The 15,937-nt window shown below is 39.5% G+C and overlaps 1 protein-coding gene across 1 annotated transcript in view; it reads right to left on the reverse strand.

Moving 5' to 3' along the window:
• LOC145163394 (uncharacterized) overlaps positions 1-7,468 on the reverse strand; it is a 69,992-nt gene extending 62,524 nt beyond the window's left edge. Inside the window, exon 1 of the mRNA XM_079082236.1 lies at positions 6,788-7,468. Within this exon, the coding sequence (XP_078938362.1) occupies positions 6,788-7,468 (681 nt within the window). The remainder of the gene's footprint in view (positions 1-6,787) is intronic.
• Positions 7,469-15,937: the final 8,469 nt, after the last annotated feature.

Below are 15,937 nucleotides of genomic sequence, written 5' to 3' on the forward strand. Positions count from 1 at the left end.
CCACTGACTACTAAGAACCAAACGAAACCATCCTCAAGGATCGATATCCCCTATCCCGAATCGAAGACTTACTCGACCTGCCCTCAGGAACAAGCAAAGATCGATCTCCCACTAGTTCAGGATCATGTAGTAAGAAACTCCCATGCCAACTTAAGAAGTATGAGGCCAACTATACCACACAAAACTTTAACTTTAGCGACAATAATGTTCGCCCTAAGGTTTAAAGGCACTACTTTTGGGGCGTCAAATACGTGATCCTCATTAACCGTGACCATCCATTTACTTCTCCATATAGGGCGCAAAGGCAGAATACCTCTGTGTTGGGTTGAAATGACGAACACCCAACTAAACAAAGGAGCAAGGTCAAGCGCCGGTAGCAAAGGTCCACTAGATCACTAAGCAAGGACTTAAATTCTCCTAGGAATGAAGATACTAGACAAAACCGAGACACTCACACCTTTTCCTTAGTACTTGAGATGCTTCTTTAGGACGAATTTCGGGACGAAATTCCCTTTAACGGGGGGAAAATGTCACAACTAGCAAATTTGGGTTAGATTTTGATCCTTGAACGAGACAACTTCTTCCATGTGACCTTGCAACATCCCATCTAATGAAATCCAAATTACAATGCTATTCACATTCATACTTTCATACATTGCGATTCAAGTCAAAACAACCTCGTATAGGCCCGAAACTTGATCCAATAAACCAAGTTCACTCAACTCTGGGTCTTAGCCCAAGCTTCCTCGGCCCAAAACCCTTATTGGACCAAGATTTTTGTCATTAGGCCCTATTGGGCCGATAACTACTATATTTGGTCTTGTTGGGCCGAAAACCCTTCCTAGGGCCTTAGTGGGCCGAAAAATTATTTGGGCCAAGTCATGTTCGAAGCCCACCATTCATTTTGGGCCATCTTATGGGCCAAGAAACCCTTAAATTCGGTTAGCTCATTGAAATAAAAAAAATAAATAATAATAATAATAATAATAATAATAATAATAATAATAATAATAATAATAATAATAATAGTAATAATAATAATAATAATTGTGTAAAAGGCATGACACCTCATTATTACACATCAAATATCTAAGCAATTAACCCACAAACGTCTATGCATTTTGGTAAATGTCCAACATGTCTCAAGGCTAAAATATCCATCTCTTTCCCTCCTCTCTCTACCCCTCGGACAATACATACACACACACACACTCCACAAACTTCATTTACTTCACTTAATTCACTAGAACTTCCTCCCCTTTTCTCTCCAAAATTTCGAGTGAATGCATGCCATTTGTGAAGTTTCTTTAAGACACCTCAAGAACTTGGTAAGCCCTTGGTTAAACTCTTTTGTTTTGTCCAAGTTTACACTAAAATCCTTCTTCTTACGCTCTATTTTCGTGAATATGGATCTTAGAAACAACATCATTGCGAGATCTCTCCAAAAACTCAAGTTAGATTCCAAGTTTCATCTTCTTCTTCATCTACATCTTGAAAACCCCAAGGTGAGCTTCATACTCCCCATGTCTTTCGTATTTTTCATGTTTTCAGGGGAGAATACAAGTCAACTCTCATTTAACCGTTGTATATTTGCATGTACCATTGTGTTAAGTGTTTAACTTTTGGATCTTTACTTGAACATGAAGTTTATCACTTAGATCTTCATAAAAACCATGAGAAAAGTATGATTTGTCTTATATATTACATGAAAACTTGTAGATCTGAGATTATACACTCTAAATAGCAAAAACAAGTGTTGTGTTCAAACATCTATAACCTAAACTCAAAAATCAGCTTTTAACAGGAATGTTTTGGTCTAATTACGGACTGTTTTGACCACCTTGATGGTAATATTTTTAAAGACTGTTTCACATGCAATATGTAAACTATGTAAGTGTATTTCCAATGTATGATGTTTGGTTGCTATGTTTCATTCATATTCAATTGTTATGATACTATACATGAAGTCATCCGCCCCCGGACGTTTCCGCTAGGGGTGAGCGCGGTGCGGTTCGGTGCGGTTATTAGCCAAAACCTCACCACTAACTGCAAATGCGGTTAATCCATTTTCAAAACCGTTTGGTGCGGTTATTTTTGCGGTGCGGTTAGGCGGTTATTTTTACGGTGCGGTTTTGTTTTTTATGTGCTGCGGTTATTAACCGCATGGATTTGGTGTGGTTATTTTGTGTGGTTTTTAACCACAGTTTGGAGCTCAAACGACTTTAAGAGTTCAAACATATTACTTGTAATAATAAAAAAACCATAAGGTATAAGACAATTAACTTAAATCACAAACAACTAATATCTTAAAAACGTCAAATCAATAGTAATTAACAATAAATATCTTAAAATTGTCTAATTTCACCATTTTTCAAAGTTAAACATCACAAAAAACCAACACTTTTGTCTTCTACTATTTTATCAATCTTTCATCCATGAAACTTGTCTTATTTTTAATATTTAATATATTAATAATTAATAAAAAAATTGTATATAATATATGCGGTGCGGTGCGGTTTTTTTGCGGTTTTTCGAAAACTAATAACCGCACCGCACCGCAAATTTGCGGTTTTTGAAAAACAGAAAACCTCACCATCAGTTTTTATTGCGGTTGCGGTTAATCGATTGCGGTTTATGCGGTTTTTGCGGTTAATTTTAGTTGCGGTGCGGTTTTTGCTCACCCGTAGTTTCCGCCGTCCCGGTTCGGGGGTGTGACATTCTGACATGTTACAGTCATCAATTTCGAATCCTCGCTTCAATTCCAAACCCTAAGCCGCCTCCTTTGTCGGATCGATTGGTTTCTGAGAAAGTGGTAATTAGTAAATGATTTTGGAGTAAGTTGCAATGACGAACCCTAATTAAATGAGAAAATGGGTGTAATGAACACGTAAGATGCCACACAATCGTTTTTAACTGACGTAATTAGAAGTAACTGGGTAAAATAGGTGATAGCCGGTAATAGTGGTATAATGTGAACACGTAAAACAAGTTAGTAGGCTATATGTATACAAAAAAAAATTGCCAACATGTGAACAAACATAAGAGGTAGTTACCCTCATAAGTCATTTTTCCTATAAAGATGCCTACTATTCATATACCCCTTATGGGATGAGAAGACTTATTTCATATAATACTTCTTTTCAATCGTTGCATTACAATTATTCTATCTACTTTCATTACAAAAAAATAACTAATTATTAAAAATATATAACTAAAGTTAGATTTAAAAAGAAATCTACACATAGTTTGTAACTATTGAAGGTGTTTTCTCCATGTACATAATATCTTTTTATTTTTTATATGCCTAATATATTTTTTTAATTAAATAAAAAAAGTTTACCATTTTTCGTACAATATTCAATTTTCAAGTCTCGTGCAACAATATTGTAACATTCATAAAATTCTAGAAAATTTTAAACTTTTTAAACTACCCAAAAATCATCATTTTTCACAAATTGTTTTCAAAATAAGTGTCACATTAGAGAAATCCCAAAATCGTGAAATAAAATATGAGGAGGTGCACGATCACGCCTTCGCCTTCCCGCGATCCTCTGAAGTTCCTGAAACATAATCCAAAACTGTAAGCCTAAAGCTTAGTGAGTTTCCCCCAAAATACCAATACATAACAAACATCACAAATATAATAACAACATACAATGGGTCCACAACTAACAGATCGGATTACCCCTGAGCCCACATCATAAGTTTGGCTTGCCCCCTGGGCCCACAACTTATGTCTAGCTTGCTCCCCATCCCTCAGTACGAGTAAGGCATGCCCTACCCGACCCTCAGCTCGTATCTGGATCGCTACCGAGCCCTCAGTATGAGCCTGACATGCCCTACCGGGTCCCTCAACTCATATCTGGAATGCTCATGAGTCCTCAGTATGAGTCTGACATACCCTCAACTCATATCTGTCATACTTCAGGGTTTGTTGGCTACAACACAAAGCAGTACAACCTCAACCCAACCCACACAATATGTCGACATATAACAGATAATATCACATACATATAAACAGACAGTGTTACAGACAGTGTTCATTTTTTTGTGTTTTCTTCTTAGAAGGTTTAAGGAATTTCACCATGTAACATAGGATGGAGGCTAACATGAACACCTAATGATCATTGACAATGTGCCAAGATCAACTAAAAGGGATGGGGAATGACTCAAAAATGGGTGTTACCGAAAAGACTTGGTCCCAAAAGATGTGAATTTGGGGGACCCACTTCAAAGTTCATCAAGCACCTCAATGCAAGGTGTGACAAACAAAATCTATCTAACTATCTACTCTAGACTCCTAAAAAAATAACCTATCTTAAAAGGTGGTGAGAATCTAACTAAGTAAGGCTCGGACGAGACTCGGGAGTACTAAGGGGTACTCCCTCCAAAACCAAGATGCGAGTCTTCACTATCTTCAATGTCTTCATAATACCTTACCGGGCTAATCTTTGCTCGCACACATTGGCATGACCAACCACATCCCTCCGCACCTAGACCCAATCAAGCTACCTGCATCTGACCCCCACACAAGCGGTCTTAAAATGGTCTGTGAGGCTCAAAACGTGTCCCATTTATCAAATACAAGGAATTCCATATCAAGACCCGGGACTAATCTATGATTCAATACTTATGACTCGGTGCTATGGTACCTGTAGGGATGAGAAGACAAGAGAGAACAAAAATGCATGAACTTAAACTAGAATGCATCTAAAAAGTATGATAATTAGAAAAGAAAGAAATAAAATATGCAATATTTTTGAACTTTTTATGCAATTTTAATGAATGTCCTAAATGACTTACTCTAAATGCAACTATATACAACCTAAATGCAATAAAAAAATAAAATATACGAATACCTCACCCCAAGCTTAAAATGAAGCATTGTCCTCAATGCTTAGGATGAGAGTAAGGAAGGATCGTACCGGGATCAAGGTGGAGGAGGCCCGCGAGGACGGTACGAAAGCAACACATGGGTTGTACAATGATGTGTGGGTGGATTTCTTGGCCGCCTAAATACACATGGATGAAAGCTTGGTCGTGCAAAGGAAGCATATGAAATGGCTCGAAATTTTCTTATGAAGTGACATATTTGCGCGGGTACCCTCGCAAACTTTACGCGGGTGGGGGGCAGTCTCGCAAGCTTTGCGCGGGTACCCTCGCAAACTTTGCGCGGGTGGGGAGCAGTCGCGCGCATACATTAGAATGCAACTCGTGTGGGGGTAATTTGAGCTCGGATTTTGCACAGGTAAGGTTGGGTCGCGCAACGTTTGCGCGGGCACCCGCGCAAGTTGCAGATTTTTGACACTTTTTGCATACTTTACCAAGATCATTGCTAAACCTCAAGATGCTTATTTTTAACCAACTTCAAGCTTAGAAACACCAAAACTTCAAGCAAGATTATTTATTTACAATGCATTTATTTAACGTCTTTGCCAAGACATAGCCCCGCTTCCGTCAATCTTCATAAATCGGGATTTCCAATGTTACTGATGCGACCTCGACCTCCGATGAGTCTTCTGGTCTTCTGCTGCGGCGGAGATCTGGACATCACAGTGCAAAGTCGTTAGAGCCGTCCTAGGGACTATGCCCCGGGAGCGGACTCCGACGGTCAAGTTAGATCAGCTAGAAGATCTGAGATGGTTCTCCATAGCTGGAGGGAACCATCTTGGTGCTAGTGGTGGTGTATGGTGGCTGACGGCGGCGGGTGGCGGCTGAGCCACCCAGCCGGAGTATAGGGCGGAGGCTGAGCCAAAAGGAAGATCCCTCTCCATGGAGGAGGTACTGTTCATTATATAGGGGACAATTAGGTCAAGGGGAATTGGGTCAGGCCTTGGGCCAGCCCAATTCAGGCCCAACTAGCAAGGAGCTGGGCAAGGCCGCCCGGAGACGCCGGGCGGGGCTGGCGGGTGCGCCCCAGGCAAGGCTGGCGGGCGCGCACCAGGAAAGGATGGCAAGGGAGCGCCTGGCCAGGCCGGCAGGAGAGTCCCCAGCAGGGCCGGCAAGGGAGTCCCCAGTAAGGCTGGCAAGGGAACGCTAGGCAGGGCTGGCAGGAGCGCGTCAGGCCAGGCTGGCGCTCTAGATCAGTCTAGGCCATGCTAATGGACCATATATCATCAGTTACGTTGTCGAATTCTCCCGTGTCAAAGCCTTCAAAAAATGGTTTCAAACAGTTTCCATTCACTTTGAAGATTTGATTCATTTCCAAACTCTTGATTTCAACCGCACCATGATCAAACACTTTTAAAACAATGAAAGGTCCGTGCCATCGAGATCGCAATTTTCCCGGGAATAACTTCAAACGCGAATGATAAAGAAGAACTTTTTGACCCGAAACAAACTGCTTTTGGTTTATGTGCTTGTCATGAAACGCTTTTGTCTTCTCTTTGCACCTTTTAAACCTTTTAATTATCTTCTTATTGACCACTTCCATCATTGGAGGATTCAATCTTCTTTGAGCCTCTCTCCTAGGCTTGCAATAATCTTCCATAAGAATCTTGTGTGTGCATACATTAGGACTTATCCCATTTATTGGCTCAATCACATCAACCCGGTACAATGGAGAAATGTTGCTAGGGTACCTCATTCACTCAAAGATGTTGAAGTGAATGATCTCTCCATCAAACTCCATAGTAATTTTCCCTTTATGGACATCAATAATCGTGTGAGCGGTATTCATGAAAGGTCTTCCAAGGAGGATCGTAGATGATTTGGAAGGAGTCTTCTCTTCAAGGTCAATGACATAGAAGTCCGCGGGAAATACTAGTTGATTGACTTGTACTAGTACATCCTCCAAGACGCCTCTTGGAAATACACTTGACTTGTCCACTAATTGAATGATGACTCCGGTTTCTTCCAAAGGTCCAACATTGAGAGATTGAAAAACCGAATATGGCATCACATTGATCGAGGCTCCAAGATCTAACATGGCACTTTCAACATGCAAATCATCAATGGTACAAGGGATAGCAAATATTCTCGGATCCTTGCATTTAGGAGGTAACTTCTTTTGGATAACCGCAGACACATTTGCATTGACTTGAATCTTTTCATTCACTTTAAATTTCCTCTTCTTGGTGCACAAATCCTTGAGGAATTTTGTATAACTTGGAATTTGCTTAATAGCATTCAATAGTGGAATGTTGATTTGGACCTTGCGGAAAGTTTCAAAGAATTCATTTTCTTCCTCTATCTTCTTGGAAAAGGCTAACCGGGAAGGGAAGGGTGGTAGTATGACCAATGGCTTGATAGGCTTGTTGGAATATTCGGGTTGCTCAATGTTTGGAACAACCAGTTCCTTTGGAGGAACTACCATTTTCGAAGGTTCAACAATAAGAACTTCATCTTCATCTTCTCTTGAAACTCTTTTAGGGTTGCTTTCTCCAAGTGTTTTCCCACTTCTCAAGGTTATTGCACTCACATTAGGATTCTTCTCGATTTGAGAAGGAATTTTACCCCTTTGTTCCATCTTGTTGAGAGCGGTGGCCAAGTCTCCAATTTGTGCTTGAATGTTGGAGAAAGTGTTCTTGGTCTCTTGTTGAAATTGGGTTTGGATTTGAGCAAGAGAAGTGACAAATTCTTGAAGGCTCATTTGGTGGTTACCACTTGATTGGCCTTGTTGATGAGGTTGTTGGTAACTTGGAGGGGGATGAGATGTTTGTGGATATGCAGGTTTTTGTGATGGGTATTGAGAAAATTGGGGTCTCATCATAACATTTGGTGGGTTTTGCTTTGGTGGGTATGGGTTGTTTGAGTTATTCCTCCAATTTGGGTTGTAAGTGTTTTGAAATCCCATGGGTCTTGGTTGACCTTGATATCCGCCCATTACATTAACATCCTCCGGTTCACTACCAAGTGTGGGACACTTATCCGTATAATGTCCCGTCATTGCAAAATACCACATACCATCAATTGTTGACCACTTCCCACCACCAGTTGACTTAGCACATTAGTCAAATCCAAGAGCTTTGATTCCAAGTGTTGAGTATTGCTAACTTCACCAACCACTTGTGGGGAATTTCTCTTCATTTCATTTCGAGTCCCAAAGTTCCTTTGATTTTGAGAAATGGTTCCAAAAAGTGAGCGTATCTCTTGAGGTGTCTTGATGAAGATGTCACCACCACTTGAGGCATCGATCATCCTTCGATCCTTTTCATTCATACCCTCATAAAGTTGTTGAAGAAGTAGTTGTTCGGGTATATTGTGTTGAGGACAACTTGTACACAAGTTGTTGAATCGCTCCCAAAAATTATGAAAGGTCTCATTCTCCCCTTGAAGAATCCCCAAAATGTCACTTCTTTGGCTTGAAATTCGGGAGGTGGGATAGAACTTGCTATTGAAGGCTTTGAGTAAATCTTCCCATGTGTGAATAGATCCCGGTGGTAAGTTGAATAACCACTCTCTAGCTTTATCTTCCAAGGTGAGTGGGAAGGCGGTTAACTTGAAATTATCTAATGTCACTGTAGCACTCGATTCCTGGTATGTAATTTATTTTGTTGTATTTTGCATTTTTGGCCTAGGAATCAGCGAGTTGAAGGACCAACTCGTCGAGTAGGAGTGAGATTGGGCGCGAGACTTAAGTGATGGACTCGTCGAGTAGGCGGCCAGACTCGACGAGTAGCCTCTGACTGGACAAAACCCTAATATGAGGGTTTGCACCCTATTTAATCATCTCTTTCAGCCACCACTCGCCCCTATTGCTCCCAAAGACCCTCCATAGCAAACCCTAGCCGAGTGTGTGAAGATCTAAAGGCTTTTGTGGTGATTTTTGGTAGTTTGGTTTACAAGGAAGAAGGAAGAGCATAGAAGGATCAAGGAGAAACTAAAGGATTCGAGTTTGGTTCATCATTTGCAGTCTTTGAAAGGTATAAAGTTTGTACCTTGCTTACTTGTTTGTTAGATCCCTTTTTGAGGATGATTTAGGGCTTTTAAGCCATATGAGGTGACCAACCATGATTTGCAAACATGGTTGGGGGTCAAGACTTCGGATCTAGCACTTGGGGAGAGTCACAAGGCAGATTTGGGTTGCTTTTGCACCCAAGGAAGGCCCCATGCAACAAAAGAGCCATTTTAGAGCCTTTTTGGCTCAAAAGTCCCATGCATGCACGTAAAGTTCGTAACTTTACGTGCTAGATCGAGCTTAAGGGCTTGGATCTATCATTTGGACAAGTGTTGTACATCAGAAATCGAGGATCTAGGGTGTGGACGTTATCGACTCGGCGGGTCCGTTCTTGGGACTCGACGAGTCCAAGGCTTTGAGTCCCATATCTGTTGAGGGCCAAAGAACTCAGTTGGGTGTTAGAAGGGTTGTAGCAGGACAGAAAGAGTAACCCAACGCATTGGACTTAGTTTTAGACCTGGATTTCATGGGACTCGACGAGTGCTAGAACAGACTCGGCGAGTCCAAGGCAATCTTCTTATGTTTGAAAATGAACTCGACGAGTTGTTCATACAACTCGGCGAGTCAAGGTCAGGACTTGTTCATCAGTTGAAGGTGAACTGGACGAGTTGTTCATGCGACTCGGCGAGTCGGATGAAGGTTCATTGATGTTCGTAAAGAAGGGGAACTCATCGAGTCGTTGCCAAACTCGACGAGTCGAGTCGTGGATAAGGACGAGTAAATGGAAGAGACTCGACGAGTTGACGGCCCAACTCGGTGAGTCGGGTCAACTGGAATTTGACTTTGACTTTGACTTGGACTTGGTCTGGGGTAAAATAGTCAATTTACCCTAAGGGGTAGATATCAGATTCTGATTAAGTGTTTTGTGGGGATTGCAGCCGGAGGATTTCCGGAGCAGCAGCAGTCAGGGATTCCCCGCACAGATTATCAGCAGCTACTCGTTTGAGGTGAGTTACCTTCCAGTAGCGGTGGGTCTACGGCCACAATGTCGGCCCACCAGTAGGAGTTGTATGTTAGATGATTGTCTTTGTGATATCATCTAGGTTTGCTACTACCTGATATGTTATATGCTGGCATGATATGTTATATAGTAGTAGAGTTCGGTTGTTAGGACCGAAGGGTAGGTCAGGCACCCCAGATATGTCTGACAGTATGTGATGATATGTTTATATGCTGGCATGATATGTTATATGTGATAGTGGTAGTAGGAGGGGAATAGTCTCCAAGTTCGGTTGTTAGGACCGAAGGGTAGTTCGGACACCCCAGATATGTCTGATAGTATGTTTATGTTATGATATATATGATAGTAGCAGTAGGGGGAATAGTCCCCGAGGGTCGGTTGTTAGGACCGATGGGTAGTCAGCACCCCAGAATGGCTTGACACGGGTAGGTCAGCACCCCAGAATGGCTTGACACGGGTAGGTCGGCACCCCAGAATGGCCGTACCGGGTAGGTCGGGCACCCCAGAATTGCCCGGCAGTATGTACGCTATATGATTGCATGGTATGTGGTACGATGGGGGAAATCACTAAGCTTCGTGCTTACAATTTATAGTTTTGGTTTCAGGTACCTCTTCAGCGAAGGGGAAGGAGCCGGCGCGGTAGCAGCACATCATACACACTCGCATTGATTTCCGCACTTGAGATATTCTGGGATTGTACTCTGACATGATGTTATTGATGGGTTTTGAGCATTCTAACACTCCTAAGTGTACATGCAACCCTAAATACCTTGGATCTATGTTTTCTCTATTATACATGCAAATATGATTATCCAAGGTATTATCCTAACTAGCATACCAAAACATTGATACTAGGATAATAAAATGGATAGAATACATACCTTGTTGTTGTTGCTTGACTCCATGAAGCTTGAGAGCCTAGTGCCCCAAGTGTGACACCTCAAATGGTTCACACAACATCATGAACTCTTGGAATAACCATGAGAAGAAGACATACATGTTCAAATTGGCTAGCCCTCAAAGTATGTATCACTAGTGCCCATTTCTTGAACTAAAGGGGTTCTTATATAGTGTGGCTATTAAGGTTACACCATGTAACTCATGACTTTACTCATTCCTTATGCTCCATGGGTTTTAACCTCCATGGAGTATCCATGGATCACCACAATGGTTAAACCCAACATAAAGGAATCTTGGATCATAAGCCCACATATATAAGAATGAATGATTTACACAATCAATCCCCATATATTTAATTAGTCTCTTTTTGATCACTAAATTAAGTCCAAATTAACTCTTGATCAATACTAATTAAATAACATGATTTCATATTAATATATTAGAACTTATAATATATTAATATGTCACAAAATGTCTTTTCCTCATAAACGGTCTATCCAAATGTTCTGATGCCATGCAACCCAAATGGACCATGCCGAGTCGGGTCAAGTACATACCAATTATAGTTATGGACTTAGACACTAATCCAACAGTCTCCCACTTGGATAAGTCTAAAACTATTATTGCGTATGACTTCAGGAACCAACTGGCAATCGTAGCTCTCAAAAGCCGCTGTCGAACTCTGACCTTGTAGATGAACTCTGACCTTTGTCAATGACTTGTCCATTAGATAAGGGATCATATATTCCTCCATTCTAGATATCATATGGACTGAGACATGGATTATAATCATTCTCTCTGTCCATTTGTTGTTTCCCGATTTCCGATTTATGACGATTGACTAATTGAACAAATCAAATCAGTCCAGGCCCGGCCGAGCACTTACATTTGTCATCACCAAATCATCGAGGGGCCCACAGATATCGCTTTTATCCCGAAGGTAAAAGGAATGGATAAACTTCGAATCATATGGCTTGTTCTACTACTTGTTGAATCATACACAAAGGCACGTTTTATAACACCGAGTTACCGAATGCGTTTTCGTGCAATCAATGTACAACCAACTCATAGTAACAACTCATATCTCTATGTTTGAAGAATATAAGATATTATCGTCTCATGATCACTCGTGATAAAATCCATGAAGTGATTCCAATGAGCGCGGGTTGAATCCAATACTCAGAACTTATGAGCACTCATGAGTGTTGTAGCCCCTTGTCTAACATCTTAGACCTCTACAAGCCAACCCATGACAGTCTTGATTCATATCTACTTCCAACATATGACCGACTGTGGATAGTTTGAATAACTTAGTCAATCAGGAAGAACGACCTAGTTATTCTGGAAGTCAAAACATGCAAAATGAAACACAATAATAATAGAATCTAATATGGTATCAAAACCTATGAACATAAATAAAACACCTTTTATTTATCACCATATGATTACACATTATTCATTGTATACTGTTTCAGCTATCAACTTTATTCTTGAATTTAAAACAATAGTTGTCCCATGCTCCAAGCATGTACACTATGTTTTCTAAACACTGGTCATGCCATACACCAAGTATGCATACTATGTTTGTCTATGATCTTCACTTTGTGAATTAGATCAATTGAACATAACTCCAATGATCCTCTTTCACAGTCCCAAATCCTTACTGCAAATGCAAGAATTCCAAATTCATGCCATTTACTGAAATCTGTTAGATTCTAAACTTATATGCATTGATCCTCCTGTAATGATTATGCACAGAGTCAGAAAGACTTGACAACAACCATTACAGAGCATTCCAAAGGAGATCAGCTCCTTGGAAATATCCTTCTTGCATTAAGTATCCTAATCTTACACAGATTGAATAATTTCCAACTTTGAAACATTTCCAGATTCCATTTTGACTATCACTTCTGAACAAGAGTTGCCTCCTTACAGATTATGTCAATATGGTCCTTCCAGAATTAACACTATACTTCCAACTGTCCTTGAGCAACCAATCTTTGGTAAACCTTAGATTGTCCTCGACAATTGCTTAATCCTTTTAGTCATATCCAGTTCTAGACCTTTTCCCTTCTTAATGCCCCAGGCATTTGGAAAATTTTAGAAAGGATAAATATAGCACATGTAATCGATCCTATATCCGAAGCATATGGGACACGAGTCATGATGTCTCACATAAAGACTAAACCAGTCTTTTGCTATAACATTTCCATTTCTATTTGCCAAGTTCTCATAATTCAGATTATGAAAAGGGATGTCGCAATCATAATCGAATTTTAGAACGCAAATAATGGACCCATATATAGAATTTCCTTATGTTGAGCCATTCCAACATGAAATTCATATATATATCCGTGACTAAATACGATTAAAATCTCAATCTAAGCTTTTAGAATTGAAATGAAGTATAATTTCCTCTCCCTTAATTATAGCAAAACAACTTTTTCAACCCCTGCAGCCTCACGAATTGAAACTTTTGTTTTCTATAATTAACATTGCTAACTTGCAACCTTTATCATAATTATCATGCTCCCACTAACATGATGATTATTAGCATAACACTCATGCTCCCACTAGCTTTGACATGTAATCAGAAATCAGCTGCACTTCTAGAAATCAATACTTTATTGACTTTCTTACCAAAGTTCAGATTTCTGATACTAGATTGCTTTGATAAAACTTTATCAAAAACATACACCTTTCCTTAGATAGCATGCTTGTGTGTCTAAACAATTTTAAGAACTATGAAAAGGGATACCGTAATCATAGTCTCAATTGTTTAGACCTTTGCCACTTCTCACAAGTCCATGTTAGTGTGTCGGTTAACCACGCACGCTCCACTAACGACTTTGAGAACTGCAAATATCACAATTGCTATCTAGCTAAAATCTACTTAGTGAAAGTGTTTCCTCACCATCATTTTCATGAATCGGAGAGAAACCTTATGACACTTAGATTTTATGGTGTATGAGTTCTTATCCATGTGAATTTGTCAAACCACAATCACAAGACTAGGATAATGACAAATCCAAACTCATATGGATTGAACTCAATCTTAATTTCTTGCCATGTGGCAGCTCAAGGGCCTGCCATTGCTTCCAAGTAGCTGTGCAACCAATTGAGAACTCTAAGAACTCATATGCAAAGCCAACTATAATAGGCACAGACATGTCGACACAATAGGTTATAAACCTCAAGTCGTGTGCTAGTGAAGAACTTCAGGTTTTATTCTTGATTAGTTCTTGAGACTTTCAAGACCTTTAAGACTCCCACTGTCCTCTTGACATATATGACTTTCTTGCCAGATATTCAAGAGATAGTGTGGATTCTAATCAAGACAAACACTTCACACAATTGGCCTTAGTTGGTCTTTGTTTTATCCAAAACATCACAACTTACCAATTTCAAATGTACAAGAGTAGAAAACTTTTACTCTTACATTTGACAAGTGTTTTAAACCTTCTTTAAGACATGTCACTCAAGTTACAATCTTAGAGTATAACTCTAAGAATTGTTTTTGGTACGAAGTATAAATCATCTTCTTGATTTAACCACTTCAACAACTCATAGCTCCTCTTCTTAGCTACCAGAATGCACTTAGAGGATGAATTGTGATAAGGTCTCTTAATCATTAAGATGATTATATAACATGATACTAAAGTACTCGCCCATCTTTTCAGATTTGAGAAACTTTTATCTTTCTGCCTAAGTTGATTCTTCTTATTCGCTCTGCCATACATTGAAACCTTTTCCAATGTCTCAGAATTACACTTAAGCTTGTAAGTATAACCATATTTACTGAATTTTAGTAAATAATGGCGAATAGTCTTAACGATTATTTGTGGTAGGCTTGATCAGTGCACAAGAATGTGTACTCGATCCTTTACTTGACTCACACATCCATGTGAACAAGTAGTTAGTCTTAATTTTTCCAATGCTTGAAAGTTCTTATTCATCATGCTATACAACTTGCATGATTCCAAGTTTCTATCCAACTGAAACTTAGGTGATGAGAATCTTTCCTTATTTGGTAAATTTAGACACTACCACAAATGAAAGAATCAAATTCATATTTCCACTCTTGCTCTTAATGGAATCTTATAAGCAACAATTTTTTTCCTCAAATGCCATTTGTAAGGATATTTTAAAATAAATAAATAAAATCATCATTTTTCCTTTTATTTTAAAAAACTTTGCGGAAAAACTATCCTTACAATGCAAAAGCACATGAAAACTTTGTTGTTATTTATTCCTAAGCAATATATCATAACTCTTAAGAAGTAGCTCAAGAATCCGATCTTCAAACTATGCGATAGAAATCCATCTATGCCATCAGATTCAGCATATTCTTTCTTTAAGTTTCTTCACCTTTTCTTTGATTCTTAAAACATCAACATGTGACCCAGTCACATCATGTATCAAGAATCTCAGAATAGAAACTTAGCAGAGTTAGATAGTGGACTTTACCCGAAGTAGAGTCAAACTTATTGACTTTAATATCCTTCGGTAAATTTGGCAGCTTCGCAACTAATGCCCCTTTCTTTGGCAATGGACCCTTGATAATGGGACTATCTCAGACTTAGCCTCTCTCTTTACCATTTGGTCAACCGAGTTGACTATGGCCGATCCCTTTCCATTGGGAAGAGAGAGCTTTACTGGATATCTAATGTCATCATTGTCAATGTCCATAAAGTTTTAGGAAGTTGATCTTAGCAAATAGATAAGATCATTAAGGGTCTTGTCACAGTCTGTTTCATAGGAGTCCCAAAGGAACTCACTATGTGACTTAGAAAGTGATTGATCATCAGCTTCCTCTAGACTTTGACACCCAACTCTCCCGGCTTGTCAATATCTGACTACATCTCCAAGATGTGATCACATATAGACCTTTGCTTGAGTGACCTTAAACTTTTCAGGAACTTGTGGGTTAGGGAGAATAATTGGAGGAGGTGAAAGAAATATGATTTCCATGGGACATCATCTTTATTTAGGAAAGCTTGTTTCAAGAGATTTGGGAAGATCATCTTTTGGGAGATATTCAAGATAGTTGATTTAAAGTCCTTAATATAACACCCAATATGAAATATTAAGGCTAGGATCCAACAACCTATTTATAATTGGAAGAGGGATGCCGTAATCCAAATTATAAAATAGTTGAAGGTAGGTAAATGACGATT

The sequence above is a fragment of the Lactuca virosa genome, chromosome 3 (genome assembly GCF_052849685.1).
Source record: "Lactuca virosa cultivar CGN04683 chromosome 3, Lactuca_virosa_CGN04683_v6, whole genome shotgun sequence".
NCBI classification, from domain to species: Eukaryota; Viridiplantae; Streptophyta; class Magnoliopsida; order Asterales; family Asteraceae; genus Lactuca; species Lactuca virosa.